The sequence below is a fragment of the Salvelinus sp. IW2-2015 genome, linkage group LG16 (genome assembly GCF_002910315.2).
Source record: "Salvelinus sp. IW2-2015 linkage group LG16, ASM291031v2, whole genome shotgun sequence".
Taxonomy (NCBI): domain Eukaryota; kingdom Metazoa; phylum Chordata; class Actinopteri; order Salmoniformes; family Salmonidae; genus Salvelinus; species Salvelinus sp. IW2-2015.
The window spans coordinates 9777897-9793035 of NC_036856.1; the positions used below are offsets into that span (position 1 = coordinate 9777897).

At 42.5% G+C, this 15139-nt stretch overlaps 1 protein-coding gene across 1 annotated transcript in view; it reads right to left on the reverse strand.

Annotated features, from left to right (window-relative positions):
* mast3b (microtubule associated serine/threonine kinase 3b) overlaps positions 1-15139 on the reverse strand; it is a 59607-nt gene that overhangs the window by 18724 nt on the left and 25744 nt on the right. The window contains 8 exon segments of the mRNA XM_024004336.2: positions 1638-1705; positions 1815-1947; positions 2142-2243; positions 5444-5653; positions 6016-6091; positions 7491-7648; positions 10463-10541; positions 12134-12154. Coding sequence (XP_023860104.2) covers positions 1638-1705; positions 1815-1947; positions 2142-2243; positions 5444-5653; positions 6016-6091; positions 7491-7648; positions 10463-10541; positions 12134-12154 — 847 coding nt within the window.

A 15139-nucleotide genomic window follows, 5' to 3' on the forward strand; every position in this document is an offset into this window, starting at 1 on the left:
TCTGTGAGTATAACAGAACTCATATTGCAGGCGAAAACCTGAGAAAAATCCAACCAGGAAGTGGGATATCTGAGGTTGGTCGATTTTCAACTCAGTCCCTATAGGATATGGATCTGTTTGCACTTCCTACGACCTCCACTAGTTGTCAACAGTCTGTAGAACCTTCAATGAGGTTTATACTGTGATGTGGAGCCGGATGGGAGCTGTTTGAGTCAGTGGTCTGGCAGAGAGCCAGGTCCTGGTCACGCGCATTTCACATGATAGCGACCTGCGTTCCATTGCTTCTCTACAGACAAAGGAATTCTCCGGTTGAAACGTTATTGAATATTTATGATAACAACATCCTAAAGATTGATTCTATACTTAGTTTGACAAGTTTCTTCGACCTGTAATATAACTTTTTGAAGTTTTCGTCCGATGTTCGGCTGGACCTGCACGAGCGTTTGGATATGTGTACTAYACGTGCTAACAAAAGTAGCTACTTGGACCTAAATAATGGACATTATCGAACAAAACAACAATTTATTGTGGAACTAGGATTCCTGGGAGTGCATTCTGATGAAGATCATCAAAGGTAAGGGAAGATTTATAATGTAATTTCTGATTTCTGTTGACTCAAACATGGCGGAAATGTTATTGTATTTTCTGAGCGCCGTCTCAGATTATTGCATGGTTTGCTTTTCCCGTAAAGTTTAAAAAAAATCTGACACAGAAGTTGCATTAAGAACAAGTGTATCTTTAATTCTATGTAAAACATGCATCTTTCATCAAAGTTTATGATGAGTTGATCCTTCGATGTCGGCTCTTCCTATCATTGTGAAGCAGAATTCACCAAGCGTTGGATTGTTCACCCACTAATAGGGAACGTGAGTTGGGTTTAGACCGTCGTGAGACAGGTCTAAACCCCTGTTATTTGACGTGGCTCTCTGCAATTTCTCCGGATATTTTGGAGGCATTTTTGAACATGGCGCCAATGTAAACTGAGGTTTTTGGATATAAATATTAACTTTATCGAACAAAACATATATGTATTGTGTAACATGAAGTCCTATGAGTGTCATCTGATGAAGATCATCAAAGGTTAGTGATTAATTTTATCTCTATTTCTGCTTTTTGTGACTCCTATCTTTGGCTGGAAAAATGTTTTTTTTACTTTTTTGACTGCAGACTTTCGCTGTAAAGCATTTTTGAAATCGGACACGATGGGTAGATTAACAAGATGTTTATCTTTCATTTGCTGTATTGGACTTGTTAATGTGTGAAAGTTACATATTTAAAAAAACATATTTTTGAATTTCCCGCGCTGCCTTTTCAGCGGAATGTTGTCGAGGGGTTCCGCCAGCGGAACGCATGTCCTAGACAGGTTATCCCATAAAGCCGTCGCCGAAAACCACATATATTTTCATCTTGTTCTGTGGTTTGGTAACTTCCTATCCTATTGACAGACTCTGGCTGCACTGAAGACGTTGCATAGTTTGGAAAAGTGTGCATCACCCGTTTCGCAATGGAGCCTTCAACCGCAAGGGGGGGTGCTGCGATACCACTCCGTTAAGGAAAGTTTCCCATTGAAATGAATGACATCTGGCGCAACGCAACGGACTGCTCAGGTGGAATGTGAATGAGGCATAACTCCTTACCTCCACAGACTCATCAGACTCCAATGTCATCGACGGAGCGGACTCATACTGCTCAAGCTGTACCATATCTAAAAGAGCAGGGTAGAAAGATACGATTTAACAGCAATGATGTTGATTGGTACTGGTCTCAAGTGCGGGAAATTCAGGTCAATGTTATGGCAAAAGATATTCCAATACCTTCGAGAGGGTCGCGAGTCAAGCCCAGTTGGTTGATGATGTAACGTGGAATGTCCGTCTTGATGCCCTGGCCCTCCTTGGCGTGACCCTCGGCTGCCTCCAAAAGATGATAGAACTCTTCCGGGTCAAATTCCTGCCAACGACATCCAAAGGCCATTAGATTAGATTGGATTAAAGTGAATAAAATCACTTAGTCATGAAAGAGCTTATTGGCGATACAGTGGCTTAAAAACCAGCGACTAAACAGATTAAGAGAGACGGCTTTCCAACGCTCTKGACAGAATCAATCGCATTTTCAATCGGAATGAGATTTTCTCTCCGTCTCACCAGGCACTCGAGCAGCCTCGCCGGTCGGGATATGATGATGAGAATCTTCTTCACCAGCTGGGTGATGACAGATACCTCCTCGCTCTCTGAGCGATCATACGCCTGAAATGCAAAGCCAAAATGTTATAAGCTTCTGAACAGAGCACAACATGGAGATGATKAACTTTGTTAAAGACGCAGATAGCTCAAAAACAGAGGGGCCTTTATATCTCTTTCACCATAGCAAGAGCGCAACCACATAGTATGTTGGCTTTAATGCTACGTCCAAACCAACCTAGCTACCTGGAGCATGACCACAGAATGCATTACTTGCAGACATAGGCCCTGTCTAGAAAGAAACCCTGGCCCCTAGGCACTTCTGTAGATCTGAGAGGACTGAATAAGTAAAATGGCGATAATTCCCGGGCAACAGGTTGTTCTTTGTTCTTCAGTGGATAATCAATTCCAGAGAATAAATTGTTCTACAGAACACAAATCAGGAAGCCAATGGATCTTAAGCCCTCGCACTATGCATCATTATTGGCTACCCCAAACATCACAATCAAGTACCTGGGCGGCAGGTAGCCTAGCGGTTAGTGTTGGCCCAGTAACCGAAAGGTKSCTAGTTCGAATCACAGAGCCGACTAGTTGAAAAATCTATTGATGTGCCCTTGAGCAAGGCACTTAGCCCTTATTGCTCCAGGGATGCCGTTGATAATGGCTGACCCTGGCCATGACACCACTCTCTGAGGTTGTCTCAGGGGCAGTTGGAGTATGCAAAAAACACTGTGATGGAAAATTTGATTATGTGAAGAGACAGCCTTGAAAATGTTCATCTTGTCTTAGTGTCATAAATTATCCTTGGTTCCTGCCTGTGCTTGGTAAAGATATGAGAGGGGGGGGGGGGCGACATGACCCCCTCCTTAGGACCATCTGGCAGAATGCCAAGAATATGGTCTATAAGTTAAGATAGGAGACTGACAAATGCCCGGAACCAACCCAATGAACTATGCCTATGTAAGCAGTATATAAGAGATCTAACAGGACTGCCCCGGGGGAGCTCACTTCAAACCGGTACTTTATGCATCTAAGTTTGACTGTGACCTCTCCAGCTTGCTGTTAATAAACAATGATTCATTTAAGATTGACTTCAAGTGTCCTTGTGTAGAATTTCCACGACAACACATTTGAAATAAGACAAATATAAGCACCCACCAAATTATTATTATTAGGTTCAAATGCATTGGAGTATTTATTTGTATTTCAAAATACACTGTATTTGAGTATTTTCAAATACATGCCAAAACTTTCCTAGTGTATTTCCAAATACGTTCCAATATTCAACTACTTGTATTTTCCAAAGAAATTATCTGAATACTTACTTTTAAATGTATGTGAAAGTAATCGAAATAATTGAAATAGTATTTGAACTCAGGTCTGATACACACACACACACAAAGAGGACGACTAACTACACTGAACAAAAATATAAACGCAAAATGTAAAGTGTTCGTCCCATTTTTCATGAGCTGAAATAAAAGATCGCAGAAATGTTCAATATGCACAAAAATATAATTTTTCCAAGCTTTTGAGCACAAATTTGTTTACATCCCTGTAAGTGAGCATTTGTCCTTTGCCAAGATAATCCATCCACTTGACAGGTGTGGCATATCAAGAAGCTGATTAAACCGCATGATCATTACACAAGTGCACCTTGAGCTGGGGACAATAGAAGATCACTCTAAAATGTGCAGTTTTGTCACACAACACAATGCCACAGATGTCTCAAGTAGAGGGAGCGTGCAATTGGTATGCTGACTTCAGGAATGTCCACCAGAGCTGATGCCAGATAATTGAATGTTCATTTCTCTACAATAAGCCACCTCCAACGGCATTTTAGAGAATATTTCAGTATGCCCAACTGTCCTCACAACCACAGACCACATGCATGACGTCGTGTGTGCGAGTGGTTTGCTGATGTCAACGTTATGAACAGGGTGCCCTATGAATGCACAGAGATACCGTGACGAGATCCTGAGGCCCATTGTCGTGCCATTCATCTGCCGCCATCACCTTATGTTTCAGCATGATAATACACGGCCCCATAACACAAGGATCTGTACGCAATTCCTGGAAGCTGAAAATGTCCCAGTTGTTCCATGGCCTGCATACTCACCAGACATGTCACCCATTGAGCATGTTTGGGATTCTCAGGATCGACGTGTACGACAGCGTGTTCCAGTTCCTGCCAATATCCAGCAACTTCACACACCCATTGAAGAGGAGTGGGACAACATTCCACAGGCCACAATCAACAGCCTGATCAACTCTATGCGAAGGAGATTTCGCGCTGCATGATACAAATGGTGGTCACACCAGATACTGACTGGTTTTCTGATCCACGCCCCTACCTTTTTTTAAAGGTATCTGTGACCAACAGATATATCTATATTCCCAGTCATGTGAATTCCATAGGTTAGGGCCAAATGCATTTATTTCAAATGACTGATTTCCTTATATGAACTGTAACTCCGTAAGATATTTGAAATTGTTCCATGTTGTGGTCATATTTTTGTTCAGTACATTTACCACACGTTACATAAAGTGAGTTTGCCTTCAAGGAAAACTGTCTGCTTGGGTTAGAATGGTGAGAGCAAGACTGAGTTTCGATATAAGGGGAACTCAGGGGAAGAGAATGCACGCTGCTCTGGATAGAGGAGCTCTGGATAGAGGAGCTAAACACAGAACAATAGTGCAGTGAGAACTCTGAATTTAAAATGCAAAACCTGAAATATGTTGCGCATCACAGAAAGACGTCTAGCTGGAAACAACCCCACGGAACCACATGAGACAGCCTCAGTCATGCTGTGGCCCCCGTGAGGGCAAATTTGATCCATTAATAACAAAACAAGCCAAGGCAATGAGGACGAACGTCTGAAAAAGGAGGAGAAAAGCGATGTGTCCTTAACAGATGGGTTAAATGTGGCCAGAAATATTATACACACACACACGTATCCCCAAGAAAATGCATCAGACAGGACGTTACATCAACAAAGGAGAATATTCCTTGGCTGTATTCTGAGGGCCTCCTGATTCAAACYGTGAGTTCTCATCATTGGCTGCTCTAGCTAAACCATACAAATAACATGTCATCCAAAAATAACTTATTTATTCCTCAGGGGGTTGWCATATCATATGCAAATCATAAAACACCTGGATGCCCAAGGGTAGTCTGAGGAAACACATTTTAGACTCAAGTGCCGGCAGTTATTGTCCGATCACACTGATAAACCTAGACGCAAAGATATTTGTGGATATCCCACCTCGTGGAGCAGCTTCTCCAGTTTCTCCTGCAGCTCCACAAAGTAGCGTGAAGTGACCACGCCCGTGTGGGACTTGTCCAGGCAGTCTCGGACCAGCTCCACCAGCTGGTGCTGGATGAAGCCCAGCACGCCATCGGACAGTGGGAGGGTGCTGTCTGGGGAGCAGGCGGTGACGATATCCAGCAAGCGCTCTTCCATCTGTGCTGTGGCCTAAAGGGACAGCAAACACACACAACATTATACCAAAAAAAACACACCTAAGCATTAGTTTAGTAAGATCAGAAATAGTGAAAATGCATTCAATCAAAGCCTGTAACCAAGTGTAATCCTCAGTAGCACCCAAAACAGGGTAGCCATGGTTAAGTGGTCCTTCTGGAGCGCCCAATACTGCTAATTATCTTCAGACATGTTATGGCGACCACGGTTAGTCCAAGTGCAACATTCAGAAAGTCAGATAAGTCCGAGTATTCACATTCCCCAGAAGCAGAGGGGAAATTAGCTTTCTGATTATGGCAAATACAAACAGACATTGCTTCCTGTACAACAAAGGGGGAGGAGACAACATGACATACCTTAGGGAACCGTTCTTTGTAAACATGGTTCATCATGACAACCTCATTATCGAATGAACCCACTGTTCTTCCGGGGCTAAAACAGAAAAGGACACAGATCTTGTCAATTTTTATTTTTCCAATCCAACAAAGTGGACTGACAGATTTTTGCTCTGGACTGACAGAGCAAAAATCTGTGAAGCAGTGGGTGGTTGCAATATTTTGAATAATGGCTAAAATGATCATCCCAAGTGAAGATTCATTGTGGAATAGTGAACGTGCAACATTCAGATAAAGATAAAAATCTAATCCCTTCAAAACATCTAATCGYCACATTTTATTTGGCTTCCAAGCTCATTTCCTGTTTTACTTTGCTACTTTAGATGTTTGTTTTTTTAACTCTTCAGTATGAGGTAAGAGAACAGCTGGTGTAAGACATGGACCACATCTACACTGTCTGCCTGGCCCATGTAACAGACCAACAGGCCCTTACCTCTCACGTCGTCCCGCCTAATCTCATTGTCCAAGAGTTAGGGGTACGGTGCAGAAATGCACCCCAGCCACAGACCCATTCAGAGCTTTTTTTTGCAATGAAAGAGGCTTCTGTTGCAGCAGATGGCAGCCTGACCACCACACACTGCAGCCCGCCCCCTCCCCCTAACCCACCCCCTGAGAACCTCCAGCCTAGCTGGTACCCGCAGTGCTCTGCACCCACCCACCTACGCACTGCACGCCATGCCACGACAACACAGGGAGCTCGGGCAGAGCATGGTACACAGCGCTGCTCGCCTTAAGCCACGCAGCAGCACCACGCTCTGTGTCCTAATCTATGCTTAAATCGGACCCTACGAGAGTCCCACAAATTGGTGCAGTATGTTACTTATTACAAAACAGGCTCATTTTCTACAATTATTATATCACACTAGAACAGTGAAGGTGGGAACTGCAATCCCACTGTGTAGTGAGTTTAGCTAGAGGTCAAATTGAGGCGTACTGAACGTTAGCAACTGCAAAATACTTTAGCTTTACTTTGTTACAGGACTGAATACATTTTGACTGACCACACTGTCAGAACTAGCAGCAGGGTTGGATTGTACAAAGCAGGATCAATAACGAGCTAACGCATTGATTCTGCTTTGTGAAACAGCCCCCAGGTAAGGGGATGTAGATGAATACATTGTCTCCATTCGTCAGTTCACTGTGTAAATACTCCACTGACTCATGCTCTCGTCCACACCTAAGTTCTCTATCGCAACATAAAGGGAGGTGAGTTAATTAAGAACCAGGCAAAACAATGAGATCCTGGTACGGTACAGTCAAATCTGGATTTGACTTAATACATTGTTTTTGAAGATGTTCTAATTAGCATGTAATAAATTCCCAGGTCTGATTAAAAAAGAAAATCCACAAAAATGTACGTAAGGGTGATGATGCATTAAATCTCATTTTGATGATATGGCACATTACAGTTAAGGCGAGGGTCAACGGACGGCTACCTGAGGCTGCGGGAGCGGGGGCGCATGAACGGCGAGGGTCGCACATCCTCGTCGGTTACGCTCTCTGAGCTGCGGAAGTGCTTGAACAGGAAGTGGAGCTCGTCTTGAGTGGGCTGGTAGGGGAGCTGGTGCAGGCGCTCCTGGGAAGAGGAGGAGGACTGGAGGAAAATTAGTACTTTTAACATTCAAACGCCAACACTTTATCCTGAAGGATGGAGGATCGGTATCATAATTAGGACAAGAGAACGGTTATTTCATGTGGCTTTTGAGGCCGAGTACATTATTTTCCTGATTATTTTTATGAGATGAAAGGCACACTCTGGCAGCTCCTGGCAATCTGTCAGATGTTTTGCCCCATGGGTCCTGAATAGCAGTAGATCATGGTGACTTGGCCTGCTGCATCTGTGATGCCCCTTTTCTGCCTGCTCATAAAGAGGTCACTGAGGATCACTGAAGGGTCTATTGTCCCAGTCTGACCTTGCCACATATGCCGACCTTTCCATTATAAAACTACTCACAAATGGAGGAACACATGGCCTGTTCTCATCTTAGACCCTCATCAAATTTTTACACCACCACCACCCTTCTCCTTCAGAATGGAGACCTTTGATTATTTTCTTTTCAACCTAATTCAGCCTTGGGACAATTTGTTTCTTGAGCGGATGGTCAGGGTGCCGGAACATAATTACAAATAATCCGAAGACTGCAAATTGACCGCAAGAAGTCCAAACATACAGTGCATTCGGAAAGTATTCAGACCCCTTGATTTTTCCCCCTTTTTGTTACGTTACAACATTATTCTAAAATTGATTCAAATGTTTTTTTCCTCATCAATCTATACCCAATACCCCATAATAACAAAGCAAAAGCAGGTTTTTAGACATTTTTGCAAATGTATAAAAAATAAAAGACGTAAATAATACATTTATTCAGACCCTTTACTCAGTACTTTGTTGAAGCACCTTTGGCAGCGATTACAGCCTCGAGTCTTCTTGGTTATGACATTACAAGCTTGGCACACCTGTATTTGGGGAGTTTCTCCCATTCTTCTCAGCAGATCCTCTCAAGCTCTGTCAGGTTGGATGGGGAGCATCGCTGCACAGCTATTTTCAGGTCTCTCCAGAGATGTTCGAGATCCTGAGCGCTCTGGAGCAGGTTTTCATCAAGGATCTCTCTCTACTTTGTTCCATTCATCTTTCCCTCGATCCTGACTAGTCTCCCAGCCCCTGCTGCTGAAAAACATCCCCACAGCATGATGCTGTAAACATCATGCTTCACCGTAGGAATGGTGCCAGGTTTCCTCCAGACATGACACTTGGCATTCAGGCCAAAGAGTTCAATCTTGGTTTCATCAGACCAGATAATCTAGTTCCTCATGGTCTGAGAGTCCTTTAAATGCCTTTTGGCAAACACCAAGCAGGCCTTCGTGCCTTTTACTGAGGAGTGGCTTCTGTCTGGCCACTCTACCATAAAGGCCTGTCTGGTGGAGTGCTGCAGAGATGGTTGTCCTTCTGGAAGGTTCTCCCATCTCCACAGAGGAACTCTGGAGCTCTGTCAGGGTGAGCATTATGTTCTTGGTCACCTCCCTGACTAAGGCCCTTCTCTCCCGATTGCTCAGTTTCTTCCATTTAAGAATGATGGAGGCCACTGTGTTCTTGGGGACCATCAATGCTGCAGAAATGTGTTGGTACCCTTCCCCAGATCTGTGCATCGACACAATCCTTTCTCGGAGCTCTACGGACAATTCCTTCGACCTCATGGCTTGGTTTTTGCTCTGACATGCAATGTCAACTGTGGGACCTTATATAGACAGGTGTGTGCCTTTCTAAATCATGTCCAATCAACTGAATTTACCACAGGTGGACCCAATCAAGTTGTAGAATCATCTCAAGGATGATCAATAGAAACAGGATGTATTCAGACCGATAGCAAAGGATCTGAATACATATGCAAATACGGTATTTCTGTTTTTTATTTTTAATAAAACCTGTTTTTGCTTTGTCATTATAGGGTATTGTGTGAAGATTGATGAGGATGTATATATTTTTTAATCTATTTTAGAATAAGGCTATAACATAACAAATTGTGGAAAAAGGGAAAGGGTCGGAACACTTTCCGAATGCACTGTATATAATACCTGGCTAAAACAATCATTTTAAACCTTGCTGACATTTGTACACAATATATCTCTCAATTATGCGTGGGAATAATTTGGAACAGATTTCCAAAATGTAAATCACTTGGAGCTGATTTGCTGGTGTTTTTACAGTCGTATTTTGTTTAAATAAAATCACACGCGGGCCGAATTAGGCTGCCAGTTCGTGAACCCTGTCCTGTCTCACGCAGCACGTATAGAGTGAAAAGGTACCAAGTTTCTGTCTGTCAGAAACGTAGATGCTGGTGGATTTGTGAGCATGAGAGTTTGTATTAGATGTGTTGGGGCGTATGGGGAGCAGAGGCCTCAACTCTCACCAGTCGCTATAAAGCCCCCACAGTTTTATTCTCTCATATAGAATATTTGATGTTCACATATTATTCTGTTAATTCTGTTCATGCTTAACCACGAACAACATCCGCAGGGTAAGTAAAAGATAAGATGAGGGCATTTAAGTGCGCACCCCGTAGGCCGAGGTGCATAGATAATGCTCTTCGAAGCATCAAATCCTATTACAAGCACAAATACAGAACATTAGCCCATCACGTCACACTCGAATACATTCGTGTACTATGGGCCCATTATCACTAGGCATTATCCACCGCAGGCTAGGAGCCAAACATAAATGACTCATTCAGACACATGATGATTCAAGACGGGATTTGTCCCGTTTGATCACATGGTCACAGTGTTATTTCTTTCAGCCACAGACGCTTTTTTTTATCCTATTCAGATCTTGTTGAATGGTTTATATGGTGTTGTGAAACTGCAGTTACACATGGACCCTGTGGGTGCTGGGTGAGGGTTAGAGACTTACAGAGACGGTGGAACTGGGGGGGTTGGTTCCGTAGCCGGAGGAGGGGAGGGACGCCAGTGACCATCTTCTGCCTTCCGCTCTGGAGAAAAACAGACAGACATTGTTATGTTACCTTGAACATTTGCATATCATATCAACTGCCTTGTAACACGTTACGTCTTCCCCGCACTACACTGAAAGCCTTGTGTCTTGCTATTACTCTGTTCTTCGTGATGTAATATGCATTCGGGGATTGTGTAATGTGTAATTACTATGCACTTACAATGTACAGTCAGGCCCATAATTAATGGCACCCTTGATAAAGATGAGCAACCAAGACTGTATCGATAAATACAAATACTGAGCTATACTGTATGCTCAAAAAAATGAGAGAAATTATATTATTTGATACTAATACAATTGCTCAGAGGAATAGATTGTTTAACAAGTAATCAAACAAATCTAAAGAAGATAGGGGTCAAAATTATTGGCGGCCATGTTTTCAATACTCCAGCACCCTCCCTTTGAGAGGATAACAACACRGAGCCTTCTTCTAAAATGTTTTATGGGATTTGAGAACACGTTGGGAGGGATCTTAGACCATTCCTCCATACAGAATCTTCCCAGATCCTTGATGTCCTTAGTCTGTGCTTATGGACTGCCCTCTAATTCAAACCACAGGTTTTCAATGGGTTTCAAGTCCAGAGGCTGAGATGGCCATTGTAAAATGTTGATTTTGTGGTCAATTAACCATTTCTTTGTACTTGGGGTTATTGTCTTGCTGGAAGAGCCACTTGCTGCCAACTGTCACCCTCCTGGCAGAGGCAACCAGGTTTTTGTCTAAAATGTCCTGGTACTTGGTAAAGTTCATGGTGCCGTTTCTAAATTCCCCTGTATCGAGGACCTGTGTGGTTCTGGTACTGGTTACAACAGACATTTTAACTTATAAYTTGATCTGTGGACACCGTCTATCGAAATGGCTTGCATTGAGCGGTAGCCATGGTTCTCACGGACTCATGAGTCCATCTCTTCCGCATGTGTGACGTAGGATGTGAAATTTGACAGCACTTAAAGCTGGGATTTCCCACCTACCATTTCATTTCATCAATCAACTCCTGGCTGAACCCTACGTCACAGCCACTGACAAAGCACATGCCTGGAACCTTACATCGTAACCAGCAGGAGAGTGGTTTCGTCGCTCTAGCACATTCAGAGATCGAGTTCTAGCCAACTTTATCAAAGTAATCTAAAATTGATTTTAAACAAAAAAACACTTCCTGCATATGATTCTGTTTTTCCAACGCCAAACCCACCACTTGTGTGTGTGTGGCCAAAGAGCTCTATTTTCATGTCATATGACCATAGCACCGGTTCCAATCCAAGTGGCAATGCAGTTTATCTATGATGTTATGGCTATTTTGCTTTCACTGTGGCCAGTGAACGGCACCATTGACCTTAATAGCTCAACATAGCTACAATAATAGCTACAATATAGCTCAGTGTTTATATTACTTATTTTACACAAGGTATTTTTTGCTGTTCTTTATCGAGGGTGTAAATAATTACGGACCTGACTGTATCTGGGCTGATGAAGGACAAGGGGATGTGATCTTTTCAGAAAAAGTGGTAACCAAATATAGAGGCGAGAAAGAAGAAAGGCATGAAGGACAATAGAATAAGAGAAAGATCTACCTGTCAGTACGAGCCATGTGGCTGAGGTCACGACAGCAGGAGAAGCAAGAGAGATTACGGGGGAACATTTTAAACTGTTACAAGTTAAGTTTGCATCTTTCTACAGTCTCATGCTTAGATTGAACATGACTGCGATAGTGGGCCACTGACCWGTGACATTTCATTTGACGAATGAAGTCTGACACAATTGGCTAATGTGTCAGACTTCATTTGTCTAGCATGGGGAGTACAGGTTCAACATGAATTCAAAGAGCAAAAAGAATACTGTAGCACTTATTTGCTCTTTCTAAAAACCAGGGATACGGGCAACGGAAATGATCAGGGGGCTAAAATTATAAAGGGTCTTATCATTTCAGTGCAGTTCTTTTTCAGCCCATATCAAATTTCCAGAGACATTGTGTAAAACCATATATTCTCCTATCAAATCTGGGTTTAAGAAAAATTGGTTATGCACATTTCTCTACATGTTGCATAACCAATAATGAGTTGCCATCAGGAATCAAAGCCAGGGTTGTGAATAAAGGGATGTTGAGTAACTGCGAACACACTGCTGGCCAAATGTGGTTTTAAAGCGGATCAAAATGAAAGCCCACTAAAAACAAATTGTTCCAGCTTAAAGGATTCAGCAGCTCCTAGTTGAACGTTCTGACTTTTCCAGCACGAAAACAGTTTCCTGATGGCAACAGTTGTCGACAGTCTTCCAACATTGGGTACATCTTCTTCATGAGAAAACATTGGAATAAGACTGATTTAGTATAAAACCACACATTGGTTTCTGCAATGTCTTGATTTCTGTGTGGAAACATGTCTGGATATTTAAAAAAATGTCTGATGTTTGCGGGTATCTGTTCGTATATGAAGTTCTCTTGTTTTTATGTTCACCTGCCCGGGGACTGCAACACATATTTTCTCACGTATACTGAGACTAAAGTTTTTGTTGTACATTGTCACCGCTCAAATAAACATATTTTATAAATACAAAAAACCTACTTTATATTGAAATATCTTTTCACACACACAACACACACACCACACACACACACACACACACACACACACACACACACACACACACACACACACACACACACACACACACACACACACACACACCCCTCATCTGAGTAAGGAAGAAGCTAACCTAGCAGGAAGGATGTGATCTCCACTGACTCAACCAACCATCCAACCATAGCCTCCAGCTCTCTGCTTTATTTACAGTGCATTGAGAAAGTATTCACACCCCTGGACTTTTTACACATGTTGTTGTGTTACAGCCTGAACTTAAAATGGATTACATTTAGATTTTGTGTCACTGGCCTACACACAATAACCCATAATGTCAATGTGGTACTTTGTTTTGAGACATTTTTACAAATGATTTAAAAATGAAAGGCTGAAATGTCTTGAGTCAATAACTATTAAACCCCTTTGTTATGGAAAGCCTAAATAAGTTCAGGAGCAAAAATGTGGTAAACAAGTCACATAATAAGTTGCATGGATTCACTCTGTGTGCAATAATAAGTGTTTAACGTGATTTTTGAATGACTGTGCCATCTCTGTACCCCACACATACAATTATCTGTAAGGACCCTCAGTCGAGCAGTGAATTTTAAACACAGATTCAACCACAAAGACCAGGAAGTTTTTCCAATGCCTCGCAAAGAAGGGCACCTATTGGTAGATGGGTAAAACAAAAAAACAAAACAAAAATACATTGAATGAGCATTGTGAAGTTATTAATTACACTTTGGATGGTGTAACAATACACCTAGTAACTACAAAGATATAGGCTTCCTTCCTAACTCAGTTGCCAGAGAGGAAGGGACTCTAATGGCTGTGATAGGAGAAAACTGAGGATGGATCAACAACATTGTAGTTACTCCACAATGCTAACCTAATTGACAGAGGGAAAAGAAGGAAGCCTGTACAGAATAAAAAATATTCCAAAACATGCATCTCGTTTGTACCATTCTCCATATTTACAAGTATAGTGGTGGCTGCATCATGTTATGGGTATGCTTGTAATCGTTAAAGACTGGGGAGTTTTTTGGCATAAAAAAAGGGCCGTAGATAGAGGAGGAAAATGGCCCTTAGAATTCGGACGAACACACACAAATAAACATCCAGAGAGCTTAAGTATAACCAGGTCCACATACTAGGGTTGAATATTTTCCCGGTGTCTTTCAAAAGCATATACAGTGCCTTCAGACCCCTTGACTTCTTACACATTTTGTAACATTACAGCCTTATTCTAAAATGGATTAAATAAAAAAATGTCCTCAGCAATCTACACACAACACCCCATAATGACAAAGCGAAAACAGGTTTTTATTTACATAAGTATTCAGACCCTTTGCTATGAGACTCGAAATTGAGCTCAGGTGCATCCTGTTTCCATTGATCATCCTTGAGCTGTTTCTCCAACATCATTGGAGTCCACCTGGTAAATTGAATTGATTGGACATAATATGGAAGGGCACACACCTGTCTATATAAGGTCCCACAGTTGACAGGGCATGACAGAGCAAAAACCAAGCCATGAGGTAGAAGGAATTGTCGGTAGAGCTCTGAGACAGGATTGTGTCCAGGCACAGATCTGGAGAAGGGTACCAAAAAATGTCTACAGCATTGAAGTTCCAAGAACACAGTGGCCTCCATCATTCTTAAATGGAAGAAGTTTGGAACCACCAAAACTCTTTCTTGAGCTGTTCGCCCAGCCAAACTGAGCAATCGGGGGAGAAGGGCCTTGGTCCGGGAGGTGACCAGGAACCCGATGGCCACTCTGACAGAGCTCTAGAGTTCCTCTGTGGAGATGGGAGAACCTTCCAAAAGGACAACCATCTCTGCAGCACTCCACCAATCAGGCCTTTATGGTAGAGTGGCTAGACGGAAGCCACTCCTCGGTAAAAGGCACATGACAGCCCGCTTGCAGTTTGTCAAACGTCACGTAAAGACTCTCAGACRATGAGAAACAAGATTCTCTGGTCAGATGAAACCAAAATTGAG